The sequence below is a fragment of the Trichosporon asahii genome, assembly GCF_000293215.1.
Source record: "Trichosporon asahii var. asahii CBS 2479 unplaced genomic scaffold scaffold00053, whole genome shotgun sequence".
NCBI classification, from domain to species: Eukaryota; Fungi; Basidiomycota; class Tremellomycetes; order Trichosporonales; family Trichosporonaceae; genus Trichosporon; species Trichosporon asahii.
Genome location: NW_014040871.1, coordinates 175,687 through 189,170, shown reverse-complemented (window position 1 = coordinate 189,170; position 13,484 = coordinate 175,687). Strand labels below are relative to the sequence as shown.

At 58.4% G+C, this 13,484-nt stretch overlaps 6 protein-coding genes across 6 annotated transcripts; 3 read left to right on the top strand and 3 right to left on the bottom strand.

The window, feature by feature from the left end:
• Positions 1 to 2,121: 2,121 nt before the first annotated feature.
• A1Q1_03205 (general RNA polymerase II transcription factor) lies at positions 2,122 to 4,746 on the bottom strand (the record flags this gene model as incomplete). Its single annotated transcript, XM_014323658.1, has 1 exon — positions 2,122 to 4,746. The coding sequence occupies one exon, from the start codon at positions 4,744 to 4,746 to the stop codon at positions 2,122 to 2,124; it is 2,625 nt and encodes an 874-aa protein (XP_014179133.1).
• A 504-nt stretch (positions 4,747 to 5,250) lies between these two features.
• Positions 5,251 to 5,513, top strand: A1Q1_03204 (uncharacterized protein; the record flags this gene model as incomplete). The annotated part of the gene is made up of 2 exons (XM_014323657.1): positions 5,251 to 5,295; positions 5,343 to 5,513. 2 exons carry the CDS (start codon positions 5,251 to 5,253, stop codon positions 5,511 to 5,513), a joined length of 216 nt encoding a protein of 71 aa, XP_014179132.1.
• A 394-nt stretch (positions 5,514 to 5,907) lies between these two features.
• On the bottom strand, positions 5,908 to 7,228 carry A1Q1_03203 (translation initiation factor; the record flags this gene model as incomplete). The annotated part of the gene is made up of 3 exons (XM_014323656.1): positions 5,908 to 6,846; positions 6,909 to 7,089; positions 7,152 to 7,228. 3 exons carry the CDS (start codon positions 7,226 to 7,228, stop codon positions 5,908 to 5,910), a joined length of 1,197 nt encoding a protein of 398 aa, XP_014179131.1.
• A 999-nt stretch (positions 7,229 to 8,227) lies between these two features.
• On the top strand, positions 8,228 to 9,683 carry A1Q1_03202 (uncharacterized protein; the record flags this gene model as incomplete). Its single annotated transcript, XM_014323655.1, has 6 exons — positions 8,228 to 8,389; positions 8,458 to 8,619; positions 8,669 to 8,748; positions 8,849 to 9,110; positions 9,176 to 9,201; positions 9,338 to 9,683. The coding sequence occupies 6 exons, from the start codon at positions 8,228 to 8,230 to the stop codon at positions 9,681 to 9,683; spliced, it is 1,038 nt and encodes a 345-aa protein (XP_014179130.1).
• A 1,329-nt stretch (positions 9,684 to 11,012) lies between these two features.
• Positions 11,013 to 11,336, top strand: A1Q1_03201 (uncharacterized protein; the record flags this gene model as incomplete). The annotated part of the gene is made up of 1 exon (XM_014323654.1): positions 11,013 to 11,336. The coding sequence occupies one exon, from the start codon at positions 11,013 to 11,015 to the stop codon at positions 11,334 to 11,336; it is 324 nt and encodes a 107-aa protein (XP_014179129.1).
• A 476-nt stretch (positions 11,337 to 11,812) lies between these two features.
• Positions 11,813 to 12,720, bottom strand: A1Q1_03200 (ribosomal protein L35; the record flags this gene model as incomplete). The annotated part of the gene is made up of 3 exons (XM_014323653.1): positions 11,813 to 11,832; positions 12,125 to 12,336; positions 12,572 to 12,720. The coding sequence occupies 3 exons, from the start codon at positions 12,718 to 12,720 to the stop codon at positions 11,813 to 11,815; spliced, it is 381 nt and encodes a 126-aa protein (XP_014179128.1).
• Positions 12,721 to 13,484: the final 764 nt, after the last annotated feature.

The window sequence follows — 13,484 nt, the reverse complement described above, 5'->3', positions numbered from 1 at the left end:
GATGTAAAAGAGTACAAATTCGTGTTCCTTGCTGTCCTCTGTGTTGTCGTAGATGCGTTGCACGCGAAGATGCTGTAGCTGGATATTCACCGAAGCCGTGATTATGACAGTGGACCTCGCCGCGCCTCCAAAATCCACTGACGGCAGTGGAGGTGCGGGTTCAAACTACACGTCAATATTTGCCACCGCTATCACACCTCCACCTTCCTGGTCCACTCGGCTGTCGACGCTCGCTCACGACTCTCGGACATGCACACACACCTCTCTTCGCACGCCGTGTGCATCGGTGCGACTCCTCCCCGCTCGCCCCGCGCAGACCGTGAGCTCCAGCGTTCGATTTCCCTCTCACATGCTCTCAGCAGCACAGGGAGAGCTTTCGGCGCCCGGAGTGCGGTCTGACGTCCTGGGAGGGGATCAGGAGGTCCAGTCGTACCTCTACGGTGACAGATGACCCCTCCAGACCTCCTTCATCGCTCACATAAGGCCGGAGGGGTCTCCAGGACACAGCGCCATGGCAAAGCCGAGCTGACCACATCCAACAGCACCTTGGTGCAGGAGTTTCCAAGCCTCGAAGTCGGCCGGCCAGCCGTCCCCGCAAGGGGCCAGTAACGGGCTCACTGAATGACGGGTCATGCCGCCCCCGGGCCGGGGACAGTAAGTGGGAAACACCTTTTTGCATGCAATGATGGGTCACTGACAGCGGGGCATGCATCAATGGCTTCTTTTGGCAATGCAGCGATGCATGCTTACATGACATTACTGACCCGCATGTTGACTACCGTGCTTGCTGACCGCGTACTGACTGAGATGCTCGAGCTTGGGACGCAATTGACCTGTCTCAACAAGATATAACCACCCTCCGATTCAGCAAGCAACACCGTCGAGGCTGCAGACTCGATGGCACAGGAGTTATGTCTGTCCTCGAAGAATGGTTCGCGCCGTCCCCCTCACGGGGTCCAGTAACGGGACGGACCCTCCTCTTTTGTCACCTTGTGTGTGTGCCTCCCCGTCTTTTCGCACTCCCATCCAGCGCCCAAGCAGCTTATAGGCAGCCGGACCGGCGCAGCCCACAAGAAGCGGCTGTCACACACCATCGGGTGGTGCAGTCGCAGGGGACACCTGTGGAAATGCGCGCCCTCGCGGGTCCCGAGACCCCGAGTTGGCGCAGAGTACGAGGTTGCGTTCGGCCACGAGGCCGGCGCGTAAAAGAGGTCCCCTTCTTTTGGCTTTTTGGCGACCAGACGCTGAGAGCGCGCTGGGAGGATGCATGCGTGGAGATCTTTTTTTCCTTGCTATCTTCGTGGAGGAACCAGAGGTGCCAGTGGCCGCGAACACATGGCGAGTGGTTAGCCTCGACTACTCGCCCACCTAACCCTGATGAGCCTCTAGCTCGACCATGCTTCCCGGGACCTGCTTTACTCATTCTGAAGCCAACTCTCAGTATTGATCTCGCGGGCAGGGACCAGGAGCAGGCACATCCACACACTTGCGTACCTGTGTGCTTCCTCGTGTGCGACTCCTCTTTCGCGCCCCTCGCCTCCCACACCCGCCTCATAGCCCACCCTTCCCCGCAGGTCTCCAAGAGGACGCCTGGCTGCAGACAGGCGTTGGTTGAAGAGTTATGATCCTCCCCGAAGTCGGTGCTCGCTCACCGCCCCCTCTGAGGGGCCAGTACCGGGAGAATCCCCCTCTTTTGCCACCTCTGCCGCGATCTGCCTATACTGTACCACCCCATGGCTGCTTTCATCCCCAACCACCACGCGACGGCCAAGGCTACACAATTTCGTGGAAGGCGGGTAGTAATGCAGATGCACACGTCGCGGAGGTGAGAGATACTCATATTCGTACAGTGGATACATATCTATGCTAGTTTTAAGATTGCTTCGTTTTATGTTTTGGTGTGATGATGCTACAACGCCAGATTGGCGCTTTTCTACCTCCTTCCCGCGCTCCTCCTCCTGAATGAACAGCTATCGAAACGAGGGACTTCTCAGATGACCGATCCCGGCCTGTCGATGTCGCCTCCAAAGCACACGGACAACCGGCCGATAACCGGCCGGCGCGGCTCGTTCGAGCGTCGGCCGGCGCTTCGCACCAGACGGCCCCGGAACGAATCGCCCCTTAGAACTCTGACATCCGCTTCTTCGCCATAGCGAGTTCCTTGGCACGCTTGCGGAAGATGGCAGCCTGGCCCGTACCTTGGTTCTGGGACACCTTCTGTTTCTTGAGTTGGCGCTCTTCGCGGTTGAGTTCCTTGCTGGCGATGTCAGCTCTGCCTCCATTATTCCAGCTGCAAAATACGTACTTGGCACTCTTGTTCTGTTCGCGGTAACTGATGTTCTTGCCTCCCGAGAGATCCTCGAGGGGCGCCTGGAACCGCTGCACGCTCGCTGATGGCGGAGCAGCGTAGGGTGTCTGAGACGAGGTACCCTTGTGGTGCTTCCCGTTGTTGAGGCGCATGTAGTGGTTCTGTGTCTCCCACGCGTCGGAACCCGTGTTCAGGATCTCCTCGAGGAGACCGATCTGGTCATTTTTGTTCGCGAACAGGAGCCCGTCCATCTTGTCGATACCGTGCAGCTCTGTGATGACCTTGAACGCATAGCCCTGGTCGATGAGGAACCCCTGCCGCTTCGACGAGTAGTACATCTCCTGCGTGTCCTTTGAGACGAGCGAGTAGAAGAATGCGTTGAAGCCTTCATCGTTACGACGCTTCGCGCGGAGAATACGGCCAAGTCGCTGCGCCTCCTGTCGACGAGAGCCGAAGTGCGACGAGACCTGGATCAGACAGGTGGCCTCGGGCAGGTCGATCGAGGTGTCTCCCACCGACGAGAGGAAGATCGTGTTCAGCTTTGGGTTGTGCTGGAACCACGAGAGAATGCGAAGGCGCTCACCCTCGGGCGTGCCGCCGTGGATGAACGGCTTACCGAGACGGGTCGCGTACGCCTCGAGCGCGTAGATGTTGTCGCTGAACACGATGATCTTGTCCCCGCGGTCCTCATGGTACTTGATCAGGAACTGGCACGCCTGCATCTTGTTCGGGTTCATGGCGTGGAGGAGGATGCGCTTGCGCGACGGGTTGCGCAGGTACTCGCGGTAGAACTCGGGTGTCATGGGACACCAAACCTCGGCACACTGCACGGTCGCAATGTGACCGTTCTTGGCCAGATCCATCCAGTTCGCCTCGTAAAGCTTAGGTCCGATCAGGTAGCTGAGGTCGCCAATCTTGTCGTCCTCGCGCACAAGAGTCGCCGTGAGACCCAGCTTGGTGTGCACCTTGAAGCTGGAGACGCACTTTCGGAACAGCGCTGCAGGGGCGACGTGCACCTCGTCGAGCAGCAGGAAACCCCACTCGCGCGATCGCAGCCAGTTCATGACCTTCTCGGCGTCGTGCGCGCGCTTGCCCGTCTTCGCAATCATGGAGTAAGTCGAGATGACGATACCAGAAGGGCCCTGGAAGATCTCCTTCTCTCCCTGCGTGAACGCGCAGATCTGGCGCTCGGAGATGTTCGAGAACTGAAGGAACTGCTGCTTCCACTGCGCGACGGACACAGCCGACGTACACAGCACGAGCGCGCTCTTCCTGATCGTGCACGCGGCAGTAATACCGACGAGCGTCTTGCCGGCACCGCACGGCAGCACAATGATACCGGAACGCGCACGACCGTTTCCAAACATCTTGGACAGCGACGTCTCCTGATACGGGCGAATGACCGTCATGGGCTTCAGCTGGATATCGAGGTCGGGATTGATGTGGTCGTTACGGAAGTCGTATTCCTCGAGCGCGGGCAGGTCGATGTCCTTGCACCGGCGGCGGACGTCCTCCATGCGGTCACCTGCGACCTCAAACGACTGCACCGCGTCGTCCTCGTCCAGGTCGTCGGTCTCATTGATCCCGATCACGGCGCCGAGCATATCGTCCGCCTCCGAGTCGCGCTGTGGCTCCGTGTTGGTCTCGCCGCGGGCTGCGCGCGCTGCCGCTTCGGTACCGGGGATGGCAAAGTCGCGCTTCGGCCTGGCGCTCTGCTCGACGCCAAACGTGACCTCGCCCTCCTGCTCGTCTCGGTGCACGCGGCACGTCTTGATGACCTCATCCTTCAGCAGCGTCTGCAGGTACGCCGGAACACTGCTCTCGAGCCAGTAACGGTTGTGCTTCAGGACGAGCTTGATCTTGCCGTACGAGCTAGTCCAGTCGCGGATCTGCTCGACGAGCGATTCGGGCAGCGGGATCTTGCTCAAGCGGGACAGTACACCGATAATGTCGTCCGTCTCGAGACCCACACTCATGGCAGCGTGCAGACTCGGCTTCGTGATGCGATACTCGTGAATGAGGCTTGGCCGGGACACAGGCTCAGCAATGGCGACAAGGAAGTCTTGCGCCTGGGGTGCGAGGTGAGCAAACGCCTCGAGAATGATGTTGCCACCCTCATCGATCCACAGAGGACGGTTCGCATGATCAGCCTTCAGGTGCTCGTGGCTGAGATCGATTGCACGCCCGCCCATCAGGCTGTCCAGAAATCCGCCGCCGCCTCCCCTCGGAATCTCTTCATCGTAGTCCTGGTCGTCCGCCGGGTGCGCAGTGGCGACGTTGCGCGCCCGCTGCAGCGCTGAGAGATTGATCTTGATCGGCGCCGCCTTCTTGGGCGCGGGCGCTCGCTTCCGCTGCTGAGGGCGGAAGTCGTCCTCGGAGTCGGACATGTCCGAGGACATGAACTCGAGAGAGGACGCGGGCGAGGCGGACCGCGACATGGTGAAGACCGGTGACGAGGAAGAAGTTGAGAGATGCGACCTTCACAGATGGCAGCTATTGTGGTGCGGTATGGTGCTGTGGCGACAAGTCCACTCAGCCTCCGCCAGGAACCGGTCAGGACGGGAGCAAATAAGGCTCTCTGCTTGGTAATGTTCGACAACTGAAGCAGTAGGGTCCGAGTCTGCACGAGATTCCGAACGGCAGCAGGGCTCGCTGCAAGACTCGGGGTACTCTTTGCTCCATCGCTGGTGCTGAACTCTTACATTTTACTAGCATTCACCATGGGCGCCAATCGTGAGCGACAAGACGTGCGATCATGACTGACATTGTAGTCGAGGTTTTCAAGTTCGCTACCTACCTTTTCATCCCACTCTTTGCCATGCTCCATTTCGGTGACCCAAACTGGTGAGTTGGGCGGCTCTCGTAACCAACTAATGACAGGTATGAGAACCACGTTCAGCCCGTATGTTTGGAGATAGCTGGAAAGGGTATGGCAAGCTAACATGCAGTACAAGGAGAAGCTCTGGCCGGCATACGAGAACACCAACGTGAGTAGGGGAACGCGCTCCACCTGACAGATTAGAAACCACCCAAGAACTCATCCGACCTGCACGACGAGCTGCACCGAATGCGTGAGGAGCGTCTGGGCCGCAAGCTCCCCGTTCAGCCCAGGGCCAACGTTGCCGACAGCCCGGTGCTCTCCAGCCTCCCCAACAACAACCAGGACCCGTTCGCGTGGGCCCACGGAGACAAGCGTTTGGTTTAGATTAGATCACCTCATTGTATGCATTATACCACCACTGCTCATCTGTCTGACTCGTCGCTGTCTGCTCCATGCACTCGTAACTACTCGTTAGTCCGTCTCAGGTGGTATGGTGAAATTCTAAAGTGCATCAACTAGGATATAAGGTCATTGTTGTGGCATCGTCATCTCTCCGACCGACTCTAAACATAAGAGGACACGGACGAAGCCTCTAAACGATGTCAACGTGCCACAGAGATGCTTAAACAAGCCTCAGAGTCGCAGCGCCGACGACAATCGAGGCATACTTTTAGGGGGTGGGAGTTGGATAGGGGGGAGTGTGGGAGGGTGATGGGGGGAGGTACAGAGAGACGGGTAGGTGAGATACAAGGTAAGGACCAAGACTGGATTATGGCGCTTAGATAAGGTCGGCGACGTTGAGGGGCATCTCGTCGATCTGGGTGTTGTAGAAGGTCTCAATCTCGCGCATCATCTTGACGTCCTCGGTGGTGACGAAGTTGATGGCGACACCCTTACGACCGAAACGACCACCACGACCGATACGGTGGATGTAGTTCTCCTTGGAGGCGGGGAGGTCGTAGTTGATGACGAGCGAAACCTGCTGGACGTCGATACCACGGGCGAGGAGGTCGGTGGCGATCAGGACACGCGAAGAGCCGGAACGGAACTCCTTCATGATGACCTCACGCTGGTTCTGGTCCATGTCACCGTGCATGGCAGAGACGGTGAACTCGCGCTCGTGGAGCTTCTGAGTGAGCCAGTCGACCTTGCGGCGGGTCGAGCAGAAGATGACGGCCTGGGTGATGGTGACGGTCTCGTACAGGTCGCAAAGGGTGTCGAGCTTCCACTCCTCCTTCTCGACGGCGACGAAGAACTGACGGATACCCTCAAGGGTAAGCTCGTCACGCTTGACGAGAATACGGATGGGGTCACGCATGAACTTCTTGGTGACCTCAAGGACGTCCTGGGGCATGGTAGCCGAGAGGAGGACGACCTGGGTCTCAGCGGGGAGGAGCTGGAAGATGTCGTAGATGGCGTCCTTGAAGCCGGTGGAGAGCATCTCGTCGGCCTCGTCGAGACAGAACATCTTGACGGAGTCGGCGCGGAGGGCACCACGGTTGATCATGTCGAAGACACGGCCAGGGGTACCGACAACGACGTGGGGGCCCTCGTTGAGCTTGGCAATGTCCTCACGGATGGCGGTTCCACCAACACAGGCGTGGCAGTCGATGTTGAGGTAGTCACCAAGGGCGATGACGACCTTCTGGATCTGCTGGGCGAGCTCACGGGTGGGGGCGAGGATAAGAGCCTGGGTCTTCTTGACGGTGGTGTCAATCTGGCGATTGTCAGTTTATTGTTCAGATCACAAGACGACTGCCCATCATCGATAATACTCACGCGCTGGAGAATGGAGATGGAGAAGGTAGCGGTCTTTCCAGTTCCGGACTGGGCCTGGGCGATAACGTCACGGCCAGTGATGATGGGCATGATGGCGCGCTGCTGGATAGCGGAGGGACGCTCGAAACCGTAGGCGTAGACACCACGGAGAAGCTCGGGCTTGAGCTCCATGTCGTCGAAGCTAAGGGTGTTAGATACGTTCAGACCCTGTGAGGGCACGGGACTGCCGCTGGGTGCACTCACTTGTCGGTGACCTTGTCCCAGTTGGACTCGATCTGCTCGCCAGCGAGCTCAAGGTTAGTCCTGTTGAACGTCAGCATGCCGTTCGTGTTGTGTGTTGCGTTCCATGGGTGGCAATTTTTCAAGCACCAGTCGACCATCAGTCAGCATCCGCCGCGGATGCGTCCTGCTGCAACCCTGTGTCTGTCGCACGAGCGCACGCATCAGGACTGCGTCGCAGGATCCGCTCTCAATCATTCGTGCAAGCCCGACAATGCCTGTGAGTGATCCAGAGTCCCGTCGTCGACAGTCGGTAGGGAACAATGGAGGCAGGCAAGTGACGTCTTGGCTCGCACGATAATTTGATTGAAAGTTTGGCGACTGGTTGGCTGACTGATTTTGCTGGCGCTACCGTGATGGAAAAGCAGGCCTACTCACTCAGCCATGATTGCGGTGTTTTTTAGTTTTTGGTGTTGTCGCTTGGTCGTGAGAGACGAAGCGAACGGCGCGTTTTTGGGGGGTGGTTTTTGGTGGTAGTTGAACGATGTACCCGAAGGTGGGGAGGAGAAGAAAAGAGGAAAGGATTAGAGCGGTGAAAGTGGATGGGACCGACTGGCGCAGGGGACGGGGGGGGCCAGGCAGGCGGACGGCCTGAGCCTGGCGCGCGGGCGGGCCGCACGCTGGGCAGAGTCTCCGCTGGCTGCAGTCACACACACGCATCGCTGGCCCCCCTCAATGCCTCACAAAAACTTGACATTTAAATTTTCGGCCACACGTTTTTGCCAATTAATCCACCGACGCGTCTGTCACGTGAGCATCCCCTCCCCTCCTCCACCGGCCTCCACCACGGGTTTCAGACCTGCAATGTGACCGCGCCGCCTCTGTGCGCTGCATGCGCTTCGATGCTGTCATAGCCACAATTTCCGGATTGCGCCTTCCCTCGCGCATCCACCACACGTACCACACCCTTCTTCTCGTCTTCCTCGAGCACAACTTGACGCGCGAGCCATGCTACCGAGCTACCTTTCGCCATCGAGCACCCACCTCTTCCTCTGATTCTGCCCCGAGACCCGCCCAGGTCCCTCGGGTCCCCCTATACCATGCCCGCGGTCCATCGTTACAAGTTTCCCGTTCGGCCCGGCAACACAGAACGACAACCGACGTCCGTTCGCGGTGCCTACCTCCAAAACCTCGTTGATTGCGTTCACATCTGTATCCTCCGCGGCCTCTACGACAAGGCACGCAGAGCTTGGGCCATTCTCGTGAGTCTGTCCTCAACAATCCCCACGCCGGACATGAGCTCGCTAATTGGTCTCGTAGCTGACATCAGGTACGTTGCCCAGACATTGACTGGAAGCAACGATGGGGATGGGGTCTCTTCCTCCTCACGCGCGATGCCGAGGGCAGGCAGCCTACCACAGAGGGTGGCGAGTCGCTGTCACGGCGCGGCCAAGATAGCGCAACAGACTACCTGACAAAGCTTCGACTTCAGGTCAAGCCTGCCGAAGTACGCTTGGTAATCCCCCAATAGCTGACATCAGAAACCCGCGGTTCTGGAAGAGCTGGCTCAGCATCTTGTTTACACGGGACGATACGAGCCCGCATTGAATGAGCTCGAGACGTGAGTGCCTCGGTCTCCGTGCGCGCGCTGACCTCAGCTATCTGGTGGACGCTCCTTACAACAAGTATGCCTCGCTGCATTGTTTTGCAGGGCTTATCAGCTTCTGGCTCGCGCAGCCCGAGTCCAAGCGTCGCGAGGCGCGCGGTGGTCCGAGCTCCGACGCCGGATTGGAAACCTCGAGGAGGCGAGGGAGCTCGAGCTCGAGCAGTGATATCGAGGATAGTGAGCCGTCTGCAGTCCATCCAAAGCTGACAACAGACGAACCTCCGGATGAGTCGAAGCTGCAGAAGGCGCGGTATCACTTTGGCAATGCGCTCCAAGTGGATCCGTCGCACACGGTTGCAAAGGGCTTCATCGACTTGGTAAGCTGCAGTCCACAGGAGAACAAAAGCTGACATCAGATCGATAACCCTTCGCTGCTCAACAGGAGCGCTGTCCTGTCCCCGGGGTCAAGTTCGTTCGGCGGACGTTCGCGCGCGCTGTCGATCGACATGCTGTCGCCCTCCCCGCGCCAGCATCCACTACCCCTCGACCTGTTGTCCGAGGATTCGTTCCGGGGCTACAGCAGCCCGCGTTCGCGCTCGCGCAGTCGTGCCGACAGCCCTCCCGACCAAGACACAGCACGGAGCTTTGGGGCGATGTCACTGGACGCAGTCGACGACCTCGGCTCGGGCCTGAACCTCGGGCGGGCAGGCATGGGTCTTGGCAATCTCGCACGGCTGACTGGTCTGTCAGAGCTGACCAGTACTTCACGGAACGCCTCCGTTGCGGACCTGGCAGATGTGCGTGGCGAGGAGTCGGACGACTCGCGAGATTCGATGGACTCGCTCGACCTCGTGTCTGACGGCGGCGATGAGTCTCAGACGTCAGACACGGAGGCGAGAGGCACGTCACCTGACAGCCAGGGTATGGACGTGGACATGGACTGGGAGTGAGCATAGACCTAATAGAGTAACACATTGCATCTTTTGTTGTACCACCAGTCATGCATTTTTGGTTTTGCGTGTATTGGGGAACGGTCGTGGTTTGGGAGTTGAGATGTGGGACGTGAGGGGGTGTGAAGCGAAACGTGTGGCGATCGTGCCGGATGTGGCACTGTTTCCGCTGCATCGAAGCCGAATCGTTCAGCCCCCTCTGCCTGTCTCTTTCCCCGCCCTTTACGCCTACACGCATGCATTCTCGTTGTGCACGAAAACCAGCATCGGAAGCTGGTATTGCATGCGGGTGTAGGTGCAGCAACTGCCACCCCAGTGTCGCTTGATGCACTCCAAGGGCACTTATGGCGGTGGTATCTGCGCTCCCTGCCGATCAAACTGTCTCTCCTACCTACTTCACATTCTCCGCTACGGCGCTAGGCTAGCACCCACTATGCCCCATGCACTCAGAGGTATATAACCTCAAGGTAGTTCTCATGTCACCGTGGCCCATTCACCCCACCATCACTATCTTGCAGCATCACTGACGTGTGTAGTCTCGCAACGCAACCGCACTCACTAACCACCTCTTCTCGGCTCTCCACACCAGCAAGGCTTTTCCCTCCTCTATAGTGGCAAGCGGGGACATTCAGCTCTCCAATGAGAGTGTACGACTTTCTTTCTGGACATTTGTACCTACTATCCGTGAACGGAGTGCAACCTTAGGGCACAGCCCATAGCTAAGGTGCACAGAAACTGGAGCTGATACCCAGATGTATTGCCTCACGGGCTACTGATACACACTCAAGCTCCACAAAGCTGCGATTCAAGCTCCTCAGCCTGGTGTTCACTACCTTGTCTCTCTATACAATCTCTCTATTCTGCACCGCCTCCCCACCTTGAATAGCATCTTTTCCGCCTGTCACTCGGTCCTTCGCACGTATGCTCGCCTTGGCCTGGTGTGCACAGCTATCACATATGCATCAACCTGCATTGTATAGAGCCCGTCGGCAGGTGCCGTGCAGCCAAGGCGTGGCTGACGAGCTGGCGAGCTGACAAGCTGACGAGACGAAGCGACAGTGTCATCGTTCGGTACCGCCCCTCGTCTGCTCTCCTCATCACCTCATCCCAGCTCACCACACTCTCACCACACCCCCTTGGGCGTATACAAAGACGCGCGATCCGGTCTATGCCCCTTCCTTTCTCCTCCATGCACTCCCTTCCCCCTCCGCTGGTTCCTCCACACCCCAACAGCCTCTACTCACTCCCCCGTCTCTAGCTTCGAGCGATAGCCTCAACTCACTCCCTCACTCTTCAACTTTGCACAACGACCTCCTCAAGTCGCACAACATGAGTATGCGCCTCACCTCTCTCCGCCAGTCCGCGCTCTCGGCCCTCCCCACTCTTACTGGGCTCACTGGACTCGCTACGCTCGCCCTGCTTGCACTCGCACACCCTGCCTCAGCCTCGAGCCTGTACCACGAAACCTGCACTGGAGCATGTAACGGCGCCTACGCCCATTGCTGCGCGCACGTCACTGGCGTTATCGGTGAGTCACGACTTCCCGTTGCCTGGAGCTGGGGGCCCACCTGGACTCTGTCCCCTGCCTCAAGCTACGGACTCTTCTCCACAACCGTCTCGGGCTACCACCCACTCTCCCTCCCCTTTGGCTGAGTCACGAGCAATCCCTTTTCCCCTGCTTCCTCGTCTCGGTAAGTCGATAGCTAACGAACAGGCGCGTCCCAGGCTGGAGCGACTGCGCGCGTCGTTGCTGCCTGCTCCCTGGCGCAGGCGACTTGTCTCCAGGCATGCACTCAGTTCTTCTCGTGACCCCGAGTCCTTCCTCACGTCATCAGGACCACATCATGGCAAGGGCACCTCGGCGACAATAGCGTCTCACTGCGTCTCACAAGCCCTTCACTTCACTTGCGCTTCGCTCATGCTGCCCCACTCTCGCCCCCTGGCACCTGTGCTCGCCTCTCTCTGGCTGCTCGCCCTCGTTCGCTCACTCGTTCGCTCACTCGCTCGCGTGATCAGTGTGTCCAAGATATAGCTGCGAGCCGACCTAAAGCTGCATCCGATGTAGATCCGCCCATCTATACATGCGATGGTAGTACACTCATGCATCCCCTAACCGAAGAAGAGAACATTTAAGCCTTAAGAGCGTACTCTGTGGAATGTCAGCTAAGTGTCCCAGGCCTGGTAGCTTGCGCAGGTGAAAGGGACCAGGGTACGAGGGGTGAGGGGCAGGATAGGGCGGGCAAATTCGCGCTGTGGACTGCACTGCACATTGGTGCACTCGCAGCATCGCGACCTTCAGCGACGACAGCAGCCCACAGCGCTGTGCAGCGAAGAGCCACGCGCTGCACACGAGCGCTCGACGTCCCATGGTACAGCTTGCCAGCCCTCGTCCTATCCCTTCCCCGCCGTCCATGCCCTTCCTCCAGCCCGGATCAACTCACTCCTCTGGGGGAAGTGGATGGCCTTCTTCTGGGCCTTGACGGTCTTGGCGTTCTTCTCCTTCTCGGTGAGACGGCGACGGATGGCGCGAGTCTTCTTGTAACGGAGGTCGAGGGGGATGTACTTCGACTTCTTGTAAAACTCGCGGAGGTTCTGGCGCTGCTTCTGGTTGACGACGGTAAGGACACGGGCGATCGACTTGCGGACAGTGTTGCTGAGGGGTTAGCTAGGACTAGGCGCGATAGAGCTCGACGTTGCATGACTTCCGAACTTCGACCCGACCAAACGCAAGACCAGACCTTCCAGCGCTCCGACTTGCAGTCCATCCGAACGCATCTCTGCCTCTTCCTCCAACACCTCCAACATCTTTCACGACGTCTGGTCCGCCTGTTCTTCGTCTTCGTCGCGGTCTCGGTTCGAAAGTCGTGCAAGTGTCGATCGATACGCACATCTTGGTGAGCTTGGAAGCAGAGCCACCGACAGCCTTCTGGACGCGGAGCGAGGTGAGCTCAGTGCGGAGCTCGGTGAGCTGCTCCATAAGAGCCTCCTTGTTCTTGGACTGGAGCTCGCTGGCGCGGATCTTGAGGGAGGAGCTCATTGTCGCTGTTTTTTTGATGGGTGGTAGAAACGTTCAAGCAACCAGCTGCCAAAGACTCAACAGACCCACGACCCGCTGCTGCTGCTGCAGTTTCCTGACACCTCGCCCAGATTTTTGGTTCCGTCCCCCTCGTACGCTGAGCGGCTCGAAGTTTGGCTGACGCTGGGTGGACGGCGTTTCGCGGCGTTATGGCACCACATACCTCCACGTGCTAAAGGCGTTCCTGGTTGCTCCTCCGTACATGACCCTGCGATCGGCGCTGCAGCCTCACCGAGATGCTGCCCCGATCACACCGAGCTACGTCTTATCTTGAAGGCCGAGAGCTCTGTTTCATAATGGCCGCAGCCAGCACCAGGTTAACTGACAGTCCGCTATGCCCTCTCGTCTGTCTTTCTACCTCTTGTCAGTCTATGGCCTGACCTGAGGCTTGGAGATACTCGGTACTGCCCTTAGAAGCTTCCTTACAATGATCCGCCGATACCACTGGTGGTAATGCCGCTGGTCTCGGCCCTTCGAGTCGTGAAGCACACGCCTTGGTGGGGGCCAACGGAATGTTACTAATGGCATTGGTTAGTACAACCCACCCCACGCTCCGTGAGCTACTGTAGTTTTACCCAAGAGCGCTCAGGGCTGAAGCCGACACGATCTTGATTATGTCGGCGCAAGAACGGCACTCGAGTTCGCTCAAGCGCTCTAGAGAAGGAGTTATTTGAGGAACTTAAGTCGCTCTCGCTGAATCCTCACTTAATGCACTGCATCTCCCT